The 13944-nt window shown below is 33.3% G+C and overlaps 1 protein-coding gene across 1 annotated transcript; it reads left to right on the top strand.

Moving 5' to 3' along the window:
- Positions 1–2806: 2806 nt before the first annotated feature.
- LOC108367443 (proline-rich protein 4-like) lies at positions 2807–12246 on the top strand. Its single transcript, XM_017622055.1, has 3 exons — positions 2807–2844; positions 2911–3034; positions 10291–12246. The coding sequence occupies exons 2-3, from the start codon at positions 3023–3025 to the stop codon at positions 11548–11550; spliced, it is 1272 nt and encodes a 423-aa protein (XP_017477544.1). The 5' UTR covers positions 2807–2844; positions 2911–3022; the 3' UTR covers positions 11551–12246.
- The last annotated feature ends 1698 nt before the right edge of the window (positions 12247–13944 follow it).

Raw genomic sequence — 13944 nt, forward strand, 5'->3', positions numbered from 1 at the left:
TATTTTTAAATCAACTTAACATAACTAAGAAGGTTCTGAAGACGCGGGAATAAATATTAAGCAGTCGTTAAAGTGAGTATGATAGAGCTTTAGTCATCCGGCACACTTATGACCGCCTAAATACCGATTTTGCTTAACCATTCGCATTATTTCATAGACATAGTAGGTTCCCTAGGTTAAATTAAGATTTATGCCCTTAGCAAGGTGGTAACTTAGCTCATAAGCATTGGTACGTTATGATTCCACTGCGAACGGTAACTGCTAGATTAGAGCAAAAGTCTATAACAAAGTTTTGCAGGTGACAGACCGGGAAAATCCTCCGGGCCAATTAGAAAATATTATCAAAGTTTAAGTATTGAGATGACTTCACCTCGTCGCCCTCCATGCAGCTGCAATGAAGTGTATCCGTTGTGATGTTTAATCTGACTGCGTGAATGCCAATCAGACAGTGACTTGTAAGTACATACAACAGAATTGATAGATGTGACTTTGTGAGTCTATGGAGATCCTTAGACCACCTTCCTTAGTTCAGCCTCGGCCAGGACGACCATGCAGTGCATATGCTCTGATTTTTTTACAGCCTTCGCTGAGTTGAAACGAGGTCCCTTGAAAAGTCCAGCGTACTGTAAGCGAGCACAGGGCTATGAATATCGCCAGACTGTCTCGAGCATTTAGGTGTTGATTTCTCTAATCACCAACGCGCCTAATTGTGGCCAAGCGATTGCTGTCTTAATAGCATCAACCTCTGCCTAGAAAACACTGCAGTGATTTGGATAGCAGAGACTTGCTTACTATTATTTTCATTTCATAGAATTTCAAAATATAACGAATTTCCTCATTGTTCTCACTCATTCTTGCGTCATTATTTGATTGAACCAATGTAGCTTTCACAGGTCTTTTAAATGCTAGACACTCGATAGACTTTTTTGTGCTGATTAAGATATTTTAAGATCAATCAGCTCAAGGTGTAAACAAAAACTTTTTTTTTTGCAATATTTGAAAAGCAAAATACCAAAGTTGAAGGAAACTTCCACTTAGGCTGAAATTAAAGCTAGAACCTTCGACTACTATAATCTTTGCTCCTTGACTTGATGGTCGCTGATAGTCATTTATTGAACAATAAAAAATAATTGAACATTGTGCTATTGAAAAAAAAAATAAAATTGTGCTAAAATTAATTTTTGCTGTTCGATAAATTACTATAAGTGACCATCAGAGCAAGATGCAGCGATGAGATATAGCTTCTCAAATATTGCAAAAAACGCAATTTTTTTTACACTTTGACCTGGGTTTCCTCAAAATCTATAGTTCGTGGAAACTACACTTTCGAATTCGTAGCCAACATGAAAAAGGCTATCAAAAATAGCTTTAGCATTTGCCGAACTAAATTTGTTTCTAATTTTTTGTTCGCCTGTGTTATCTTTATTTATGACAAAATAGAAATAATTGAATGACAAAGAATTAAACTCGAAATGAAAACCAATTTCGTTGGTTATATTAGGGCGTATTCTTGTTTTCATATAAATGGAAAATCATGAAATTTTTCTATTATCAAATTTTCGATTCGTACGAAAAAAAAAATAATATCAAAATTTTTTTTTTTTAATTTTGGCAAAACCGCATTTAATAAAATTAAGTTAAATATGTTCGAAGAATAACATCAACAATTTGTATTATTTTGGCAAAACCACGTTTACTAAAATTAACTTAAAAAGTTTTCACTCGCAGTCCTTCAAATATTTTATATCGAAAATCAGTCACTTTTCGAAAGCCATTTTGGCCACTTTTTATGCCACACCATTGCCGATCCTTTTAAATTTACCAAAGCTAAAATCAAACAAATCGAAAATGCCAGATTGCATTTTTTAAGTCTGAATACACATTTTTTTTATTAATATTTCTTAATAACATAACTAGAATCGTACATAAATTCCTAAATTACATAAAAAATTTTATGTACTAAGACAGTCGAATACCCCCAAAAAAAATGCCACAGTCAACCCTTTCACCGCTCGAGAAAAACTGCCACAATTTGTTGAAAATAATAATTTTGGCGCCAAAGGAGTCAACGGCACATAACACACATACATCCACGAAAAAAACAATGCGCGTAAAATCGCCATTTATACACCTATACTGTACGTGTGGCGGCTCTCTTGTGTACAGATACGAAATCAAAAGCTTTTTCACACACAAACACACACATCTACAGCAAACATATACACTATCGGTGTAACATTTGTGGCTTTAGTGCATACAACACACACACTGGCGACGCGTATATGTACACGAATTTGGCTTTACACCGATTCAGTAGAGCTTTTTACGATACTTCACTTTTACTCTCAACTCACTTGGCACATGCTCGCAGCTGCGCTCTACACTGCTGCCGCCTATAACATCATAAATGTCTTTTCCTTGCGCTTTTAATTTTCATAAGACTACCATCGTTTGCGGCTCTGTCGCAGCTGCATTGCTGAGCGTTTACTACCTCCTGCTCATACAGCAGCTGCTGCTGATGCCGCAGTCCTCAATTTTTTATTACAAAATTATTTTTGTTATTTCTACAATAGAGTGCGGCTAATTGCAAAAGGCGCCGTGAGTAAATTGCGCGCTTTTGGCGACGTTTCTGTTTCGCTGCTGCTGTGACTACGGCTGCTGCTGCTGCTGTTAACTGTTTGGTCGCATCCGTGCCTCACCCTTCACGCCCGCTAATCAGACCATCCGTCAACGCCTGATCGCCGTTCTATAAGCATGCGTCGGTATAAAAGCTTGTGGCGGCTGGTCAAAATTATTCAGTATCTGTTGTAGGTTCGTTGTTATTAGAACGACCTCAGCCTCCAAGTAATATTTACTTTGAATTTTTTTGGTTGAGTTGAGTTTAACCAAAAACATTTGTGTTCATTTCAGATTCATTTCATTTCTATAAATTTGAGTTCTTAAAGCGGCGAACAACAACAAAGGCGAACGTATAGACCACTGCGTTTAAGTTGTTGGTGTTGGTTAAAATTTGTGAAACAAGATGAAATCATTGGTATGTTGGTGTGAATAATAAAGTCAAATAAAAGTTTTTAAGTGAAAGACACTCGAAAAGACTAAAAAGTGCACAATAAAGGCACACAAAAACAGTGAAGAAATGCATGCAAATGTGGGAAAACTACAGCACATAAAACTAAATAAAATAAAGACTTTGAAATGCAAATGGATTTAAGAGACAAACAGCAGCAGATTCAAAGTAACATTCTTGAAAAAAACGGCGATTATTAATTTTTTTCACACAAAAAATGTGCTTAAATAAATGCAAATCTGTTTAACTTCTTATTATAAGACTTAAATTGTTTGTGACTTTTTAAATTTTTTTCATGCATTTTGAATTGTTAACATCATACGGTGGAAACAAATGTTTTCTTATTTCAAAAATGTAATGTTTCGCTGATTAAAAAAAACAAAAAATTTATATTTTTGATGCTTTCATATTTTATATTTAAAAAACAGCTACTTTTCATGCAACATCGAGTTTGTTTCTTAAGTCTTTTGTTTTAAAGTATTTGCACTTAGGCTAGGTTCATGACCTGGCGGAAAATCGCTAATACCGTTCAATTGTACAAGAGTTTGTCTTTGTGAGCGCTAGTAGCGATTTTGATTACGTCGCGCGATACGAATTCGCTGGCTCATAAACGTAGCCTTATTTGTTCTGAATTAGGTATTTGTGCTAAGCAAAAGCGTGCCAATACAAAAAATTTCGATGTTGAAATCGGAAAATTTAATGAATTTACAGTCCATTTCGCTTTCGGAATTGTTTGAGGCTGAAAGGAAGAAAATTAAAGCAGCCGTAACCCCGAATATTTTTTTTTACGAATTCAAGTAAGCTGCCCAACCTAAGCTAAGACCAGTTTTTTGTCATAGTCAAAATTTCGAAATACGTAGTAAATTTTATATCGCACACTGATATCTCACAGTGCCATGCACTTTCTTCCATACAAAGCTTGGTCGACAGTTTTTATATGGCAAAAAAAAATTTCAAAAATCAACGCCATTTTACAGGCAATTTTTTAAACTAAAATTTATTGAACTACAAAACTGCATATCCGAAATTTTTCTAAAATTATTATAACCCCATTCACTGCAGGTCATACGGATAGCGCACACAATTTTTTTTTTTTTTTTTTTGAATTTGTATAAAATTTTAAAATCGAACTTACACGTTTTTGCTTGAAGAACATGCTAGATATTTATACAAAAAAATTTATGGACGTATATATTGAGGGTCAAAAGGGTGCACTAACTACAGTGTAATTAGCAAAATAGTGGCAACTTTCTTCAGACTTTTCTGGATTTCTAAATTTACATTTAAAACTGAGCCTTTTTTTGGAGTTTTCTGATCATGATGATCCGCGACTTCAACGCAGACGGCTGCAAAAAAGTAACTGCAAAACACGAATATATCTTAAAGTGTTAGGTTCGCGACCATAACTGTTATAGTCTTTATAATAAAAATCATAATTTCTGATCAAATATAACCGTTGTTTTATGACTTTTATTTTGTCGATCAAGAATAATTGGTACTTTTGGGTGTTTTTTCGATAAAAGTTATCGTTATATTTAATTTTTTATTTTTTTTTTTGGTAATGTTATTTTCACATTTAATTCCTTATATCACAAAATATTTAAATCGGTCATAAAAATGCATTTTTCCATGCGGTTAAAAGTGAAAGATAAAAAACTTAAATCAATATAACGATTATTTTTTATCTAAAAATAAAAATCACAAAATAAGGATTAAATTTTGCCGAAAAAAATTAAACTGAATTACGTTTTGGTTTGGAAAAAAAAATAAAAGCATAAATTTTAAGTGATCTAGAAATAAATAATTTTGATATTTAGATTTACTAGGCGACTAAGTTAGTAAACCAATAATTTTTAAACATATTTAAAAAAAAATTTTTTTAATAAACTGTTTTAGTTTCAAAAGCTATGAAGTATTGAAATATAAGAATAGAATTTATAATTAAACATTTTAAGTTTAAGAAAACCTTAAGCATTTGAAATGTATAAAGTTTTAAATGTAAATAAATTGTTATTCTCAAGGTTGCTAATCTAACCATAACCACCAAAAAGATGTAAGCGACATTTTTTTTTGTATTTATTTTTTATTTTTTTGAAGCAGAAATGTTCGTAGAACATCTACCTGCATTTCTGAATCAAATATAAAATTTTGAAGTAAAATGTCGTTAAGGTTTTTTAAGCGGTTAGTACTCGATTAAATGTATATACATAGATGCCCATATTACAAGTTTTAGTAGCCCACTGTTTTTTTATAAATTTTTTAGTTCCTAGAAACTTTAAGCTATTGAACAATATTTAAAAAAAGTTAAACCATCGTTGATGTTTTACAAAATTGAAAATTTTTGAAAATTTTTAATTTTTATTTATTATAAAAATTTTAAACGAAATGCTCTAAAGTTGTCCAGTGTTATTTTAAAATATATGTATATCGCGAGAATTGCCCAAAGGCTTTTCAAGTTTAACGCGTACATCGGTTTTGTTTGCAATTTTATGAAGTTACACATTAGGGTGGTCCAAAAAAAGCGAATTCGGAATTTTAATGCCCTCACACCCTAGGATTGTTCTATACCGAAAAAAATTATTACCCTGTTTGTTTTTTGTATAATTAAAAAATATTTTAAAAATTTTACATATATTTTATATGGGAAGAAACAGGTTTTCGTAGAAAAGGTATCAAATTCTTGAAAGTCAATATTTTTCTATCTGAAAACTTTGCTTCTCTTCAAGGGAAGTCCAAAAACAATACAAGATGGTTTATTTAACCATTTTCTATTATTAACTTTTTTATAGGACCCCTAAAGATCTGAAAAAAGCAATAGGAGGTCCTATAAAAAATTTCTAGTGCTAAAAAATAGTACAATAAGCAATTGGATAATATTATTAGAAGTCTCCTAAAGATAAATAAAGTTTCCCGGTGGAAAAATATTGATTTGCAAGAATTCTATATCATTTCTACAATAAGTTGTTTTTACCCATATAAAATATACGGAAAACTACATGAGCTTTTGGGCAGTTCTAAATATCATTTTTTTTTTTTTTAAGTGGAGGTATTCTTTTTTCCATTTAAAAACATCCTCGGAAGTGAGGGCTTAACATTTTAAAATTTTTTGTACCACCCCATTATACATACTACCTTTTTCCCAGTGTAGCGCATGTATTTTAAAACTCTAACTATGAAAATCAGCTAATGGTTTAGAGAATTTATCGCAAACGCAAGTTTTTTTCTATTACCTTCTAATACGCGGATAATTATTTTTCTATGTATAGTGCAATAGTTTGTTTCAAAAAATAAAAATGAAAAAAAAAACTCTCCAATATTTTGCTGGTTTATAGTAAATTTAGAATTATCTCTGCAAACTCAATTGCCCAACAATAAAGATTATGAACTTTGGAGTCCAATTTTTTCAAGTAAATTTTTATATTTTGAGAAGAGTTTTTTGTGTCAAAAGTGTTAGGCAAACCTTTATAAAATTTAGTTCCTTCATGTTAAGATTCAGAGGAGATAATATTTTTTCATATAAAATATCCCTATGACAAGTAGAGTGTCTTTAAGATGTCTTGTCAATATTTTCAAAGAAGATTGAGATGACACAGAGCTTGATTTCTAAAATTTTTTTGGTTTCAATTCAAAGAGATACGTACTTCCGAGAAAGCTTGATTTCTATAATTTTTTTTTCAATTCAAAGAGATACGTACTTCCGAGAAATAACTTTTGTATAGAGACTCCAAGGTCAATTCATTTAATCTTATAAAATTTTCAATTCAAATTTAATCACAATCTCATACATCATTCCCCGAACCTGTTTACTCAATCGAAATGCCACACAAATTTTGCCCAATGCCAGCTTTTTCTTTTACACGCGCCAAAGCCTCTTTATTAGCTTATCAAGAAACAAGCTGACAACCTTGCCAGCATGAAAGTGAAATGCAGTGGCGCCCTTAAAACAAAACAATAATAGTGTAATACAATACAAAAAAAAAGTTATTATAATTTTTATTGCATAATTGTCACTATGCGTTTCGCATTGAACTTGGCTCAAAGCCAAAGTAAACAGTAACGAAGCTAACAAAGCAAAGCTCAGCCGGGTGTATACAACAAACAAAAGTCAAGCCAAAGCGACTGTGGTATAAACATATTAAAACAGCGCATGCGCAAATTACCAGCACACTAATGACGAGGTGTCGTAAAAGGAAGAAGTGCAAGCAAATTGGAGAAAAAAAAACACGAAACAGAAAACAAACAAACAAAACAACTACAACGGCACATACAAATTTTGTGGCTAAAACAACGCCAACGACCACAACTGTTGCAATTTCGTATCACGTAACTATTGTTATGAATTTTTATTGACTCAATTTAATTATTTTCCACACTTCTTTTGCGGCTAGCATGCCACAAAATTTTTGTCATACACACTACGGAGTAGAAGCCAGACATGCAATTTTTATTATATGATCGCCTTTCCGTTTTGTTGGCAATTTTTTTCCTAATAAATTCTGTTAGTCGCTATTTGTTTTATTAGTACGAATTAAATTGCTGAGCAATTTTGGTCACTGACATCACTTGACCGCGCATAGAAAAGGAAGCGCAGGCGCAATTGTTCAACATACATAAATAAATAATGCTCGCAGCTGTTGGTGTGTTATTGCATTTATTGTTGTTGGTTGTATTTACCCAACGAAAAAATTACTTTTGCTTTTGTCTTAACGGCATACCCGCATTGCCAGCCAGAAATGGCTAAGTGCTGACCAATTGTGGTCACTAACTATACGCTTGCCGATCGGCTGGAACTAGTCGGTGCGGAAGTGCTACCATTTTTGGAAACACATAAAATACGGGTTAATATGTTAGCACGTCGAATGGACATCGGTGGCCTAGTTTTTTATTACATAATAATCGTTAGATGGCAACTCGATTAATGTGTTCAATAAAGATGGTAGCTCATGGAGCAGAAAAAAAACTTTAGTTAACGGAACTTTACAGGTTCGCCTGAAAACATGAAAAACTATTTTTTAGCAAATGCTAATGAAATGGGCAAGCGGGATTCTTTACCTTAGGTTTTTTTTTTCAACAAATTATAACAAAAATTTTTTCCAGCTTTTGGTAGGAGGTAAGTAAGGTACACACAGACACTTTTAGTGCATAATTTCAAAAATGCCAAATTTGGAGTTGGGTCACTTTTGGAGATAGTGTGCAATATGTATATATAGAGGTTGCTCGGAAATGACTCTTAACGATTTAAACGATGAAATTTTTAATACAAATAAAGTTCTATATTCTAATGTTATTTTGATAGATAGCATCACCGATAACATTCATATAAGGTTGCCACCTATTAGAAATTAGTTGCAAATTTAAAAAAAAAAAAATATCATAATATGGTTACCAAATGGAACGTATTTCAAAAATCCCTAATCCAGACATATTTTTGAATAGGGTGGCCACCTATTTTTCAAAGTATCTTTATTTAATTTTTTTTTAGAAAGTTAAGATACCATATTACCCTTTATAGGTAGTGAAATAAAGCTCTTACGTAATGATTTGCTAATATCTTTTAGGACATGTGTGTAAGGTTGCCACTTATTTTCGATTTTACAAAATTTAATAAAAAAAATTAAATTGGATATCAANTAAAGCTCTTACGTAATGATTTGCTAATATCTTTTAGGACATGTGTGTAAGGTTGCCACTTATTTTCGATTTTACAAAATTTAATAAAAAAAATTAAATTGGATATCAAATGGCAGGCATTTTTAAGCACAATAATTCAGAGATATTTTTGTAGAGCGTTGCCAGCTTTTTAATAAAAAAAGTTTATCTTATTATTTTCAAAGAGCATTTTTTTANAATGGCAGGCATTTTTAAGCACAATAATTCAGAGATATTTTTGTAGAGCGCTGCTAGCTTTTTAATAAAAAAAGTTTATCTTATTATTTTCAAAGAGCATTTTTTTGTATGTATTTGTGTAAGTATACACAGTACATATTTACTTGAAATAGAATAGGTACACTCCTATTAGTAGGGTTGCCACCCAATATCGAATGTAAGATATCTATTTAATTTATTATATGCCGATGTTTATGCAGAAAACGAAGCCTAAAAATATGTTCCACTTAACTATATAAATTTATATACACTTTTTTTATAGTTTTGTTTTACATAGTTTTAGGCTTTGTTTTCTGCATAAACATTAATAGTTTCATAAAAAAAAGTTTTTTAATTGGTTCCAAAATACTTTTGTTTTAGAATTCTGAGTAACAAAGTAGGCTACATTTGACGATATTTTTGGTTATCAACATTGCATTTTCAAAGGATTTTTTTTTGTTGTTGACTGTATACTAAAAAGGAGATTTTTTTTCTTCTACTGAATACTGAGATACTTACGAGGCTAAAATAATTATTGAATTTATAGTATTTTTTATAAAACTAATTTTTATTAATTGGATTAGATCTTGGCTTATGTACTTATACGTATGTATGTTATAAATTTCATTCACGATGTTGCATAAAAAGTATTTATAAATTAAGCTATCAAAATTACCATTATTTGAACCCTAACTTTGAAAATTAAAAAAAAAAAAAATTATATGCACACCGAGCAAAGGTCGGTCAACCTGGTACTTTTTTAGAAAATGTTTTCATTTTATTAATAATCGATAAATTTTTATTAAATTTTTACAATAGTGTTCGTTTTCCTAACAGAATTGACAGCTCGTTTCACAGCTGCTAAAGGCTTAACTGTTAATAACAGGCACTTAAAATTATTAGGGTGTGAGCTGAAAATTACAGCAAAGGGAAATTTCTTTGTCAGCACCGTAGAATGCTATAAAATCTACACTCAAATTAAATGTATCAAAGCGAAATGGACACAATTAGAAAAATCCGATTTCTAAACAAAGTTATTCTAAATTAATCCGACACAGTACGAGTCAAAATTGCTGGCACACAGCCAATAAAAAAAATTTAGGAATGATGTATTGTGGAACGATTTTCCGCCATGCCATGTCAAATTTAGTTTGGAGGCAAACCTGTTTTAGCGTTGTGCCATCTTCAATGTCATTTTTTCTTGATAAGAATTTGACAAAGGATGACGAAAAATCGTTCGTACTGAGAACTTTAAACTAATTTAAATTTTGAGAAAAAAATATATATATATGTATATTAAAATCTTATTCACTGACTTTTATCCTCTACTCTTTCTCACTTTAATTCTCTCTTTCCAGTTCATTTTCGGCCTTTTGGCCTTATCGACCTTCACCTATGCAGAGGAGGCGCAAAAAGCCGCCGAACCTAAATCCGCTGAACCCGCACCTGCCGCCACCGAAGTGAAAGCCACCAGCACAGCTGAAAAGAAACAGGAGAAACGTGGCATTATTCACGGCACCGGCTACGGCTATGGTGGTGGACACGGCTATGGCGGTGGATACGGCGGTGGTGGTATCCTACTAAGTGGCGGACATGGTGGTGGTGGGCTCATCGGCGGCGGTGGAGGCAGTGGTTACGGTATTGGTTTAGGCGGCGGCTTAGGCGGCGGATTAGGCGGTGGTATACCTACCAATGTACAAACCAACTACGTGGAACGTCAAGTGGCCGTACCCTACCAGGTTGAACGCGCTGTACCATATCCAGTCGAGCGAATCGTGCAAGTACCCGTACAAGTACCAGTGCCGCAACCCTACCCTGTCGAGAAAACTGTACAAGTGCCAGTTAGAGAGCTCGTCAAAGTGCCCGTACACATACCACAACCCTACCCCGTAGAGAAGATCGTACATGTGCAAGTGCCCGTGCATGTGGATCGTCCAGTGGCAGTGAAAGTGCCCGTTCCAGCACCCTACCCAGTGGAAAAGATCGTGCAAGTACCCGTTAAAGTGCCAGTACCACAACCCTACCCGGTGGAGAAGATCGTACAAGTGCCCGTTAAGGTGCCCGTACATGTGCCACAGCCGTACCCAGTTGAAAAGGTGGTGCAAGTGCCGGTTAAAGTGCCCGTCGATCGCCCTTACCCAGTGCATGTAATCAAGCCATACCCGGTGCCTGTTGAGAAACCTGTGCCCTATACAGTTGAGAAGCGCGTCACCATACCCGTGCAGGTGCCAGTCGACCATCCAGTGCCAGTGCCAGTCGATCGGCCAGTGGCTGTGCCCGTTAAGGTTGCTGTACCCAAACCATATCCCGTCATCAAAGAAATTCCAGTGCCCGTGGAACGTCAAGTGCCTTACCCCGTGAAGGTGCCAGTCGATGTGCCGCGTGCCGTGCATATCGAACAGCACGTTCCTGTGGCCGTTGAGCAGCATGTGCCCTACAAAGTGCCCGTTCCAGTGCCAGTCCATCTGGAAAGCCATGTCGGACATGGTATCGGAAGCTATGGTGGACATGGGATCGGAGGCTATGGTGGACATGGCATCGGAGGCTATGGTGGACAATCGGTCAGCTATGGTGGTTCGTACGGCTATGGAAATGGACATATCCACAAAAAGAAGTAAATCGAAGCGAAAAGTGGCTCGCTGAGGGTGTGAGATTTTTTGTTTAGAAAAAGGACTTACATATGTACATTTAGAAATTATGATTATTTAGTTGAAAATTTAAAATGCATGGCCATTATTGCTCGGAAAAAAACTTATTCTATGGAAACTGCGCTAAAAAGGGATTGAAGTGAAATGAGAATAAGAGCGTGTAAAATAAGCTTCATCGGCGTTTGCTTACTCTTTCTTTTTATTTGTCTTTTCCCAGATGTATATTTTAGTTTTTAGTTTGTGATAAAATTTTCGAATTAAACGAAGGCATTGGGCAAGTACGAACGCCCTAAAGGGAAGCGCCATAGCGACTGCCAATGATGGAAATGTTTTTGAAGCCAAGTGGGCAAACAATTTGTTACACGATTGGAGGGTGTGGAACTTAAGTTAAGCATGAAATTAAAGCAAGGAATAATCACGAAGTTTTGGGCGAATTGTAAATAGTAATTGTAAATGTTTTAGCAAAAATACGATAGCTCTTTTGATTTACCAAAATTTATAGCGTTTCCTTTAATTTCATTTAAAGTCCATAAACTTGCCTGCCGCACCTAATTTTCTTTAAAAAAAAAATATGCACAGATTCGTAGTTTGCAACCTTGAATTGTGCGAATATTTCTTTATCTATTGGCAATTGCATTTTTCATCCGCTTCTCACAAGCGTCTAGTGCTAACAGCTGTCCTTCAATTATNTCCATAAACTTGCCTGCCGCACCTAATTTTCTTTAAAAAAAAAATATGCAGAGATTCGTAGTTTGCAACCTTGAATTGTGCGAATATTTCTCTATCTATTGGCAATTGCATTTTTCATCCGCTTCTCACAAGCGTCTAGTGCTAACAGCTGTCCTTCAATTACGTTTTTGTAAAAAAACAAAATGGTATGATCTTTTTTGTTTTTGTACGAATTATTAATTTGTATATAATTTAATTATGTAAATAAAATGACGACAAGATATTATCGATGAGTATATAAGAAAATAAACAAAAAATTGTTTTATTTAATTGTACAAGGTGGCGCAAAATTAATCAGCCAATTTTGTTTTTGAATAACTTTTTTACAAAATAAAAAACTTCTTTTGAGTGATGGAAATCTTTACTTGGACCTTTAAAATTTTTTCTGTTTAGTGGAAAAAAATATATCCGTCAAAAAAATTTAAATTTGCTATTTTTGCCATTTTGCGATCATTTATCAGTTTTTTTCTAATTTCTGAGATAAAATACGACCAAATTTTGTTGAACCGTGTTATCTGAGACTTGTTGGCATAAACCTGCTACTATAGGGGAAAGTTCCATACTTCTGCTTTTGCTTAAGGTTATATTTTTTCGCTTTTTTTCTATCAATGTAGATCCCTACCTCTACCACAGTTCGTTTTAATAACATTCATGTTATTCTGTTTTTAAATTATCTTCATTTTTATCTTCATACTCTATCGATAACAAAATCGATTATAACGTCCATCAAAATATTGATAACAAAAACGATTACAAATTCGATAAAAATTTCAATAGCAACATCGATAATACCATTGGTAGCTAAATCGATTAGAAAATCAATATAAAAATGTCGATAACAAAATCGGTAAAGATCGATAACAAAATCGATAACAATATCGATAACAAAATCGATAAACATCAATAACAAAATCGATAACAAAATCAATAAATATCGATAACAAAATCGATAAATACCGATAACAAAATCGATTTATATCGATACCAAAATCGATAAATATCGATAACAAAATCGATAACAAAATCGATAAATATCGATAACAAAATCGATAAATATCGCTAATAAGGTAGATAAATATCGATAACAAAATCGATAAATATGGATAAAAAAGTCGATAAGAATCGATAACAGAATCGATAAATATTGATAACAAAATCGATAAACATCGCTAACAAAGTCGATAAATATCGATAACAAAATCGATGAATATCGATAACAAAATCGGTAAGTATCGATAACAAAATCGATTAATATAGATAACAAAGCTGATAAAAATATCGATTATTTAATCGATAAGTCTCGAGAATCTCGAAAATCTCTAAAATCCCAAAATAGATCCCAGATTCAGTCTCTGTGTCTCTCTCTATATCCTTTCCTCTTTAATTACATTTATTTTAATCTTTCTTCCCATATCTTCATCTTTACTTTTATCGGTATCCTCATCCTCATCTTTGTTTTTACTTTTATGTTTATCATTTTCTTCGCAACATATTCCCCTTCACCTTTGCCCTTATATGTATATATAAGTAAAGTGTTTAAATTTACCTTGGTCTTCGTTTTTACCTTTATCTTTACACATCTTTGTTTTTGTTTTTGTTTTTATTTTTACCTTTGCCTTTATAATCTTCTTTATC

The sequence above is a fragment of the Rhagoletis zephyria genome, unplaced genomic scaffold (assembly GCF_001687245.7).
Source record: "Rhagoletis zephyria isolate East Lansing unplaced genomic scaffold, Rhagoletis_zephyria_1.1 Rzeph_scaffold_02688, whole genome shotgun sequence".
Classification (NCBI taxonomy): domain Eukaryota; kingdom Metazoa; phylum Arthropoda; class Insecta; order Diptera; family Tephritidae; genus Rhagoletis; species Rhagoletis zephyria.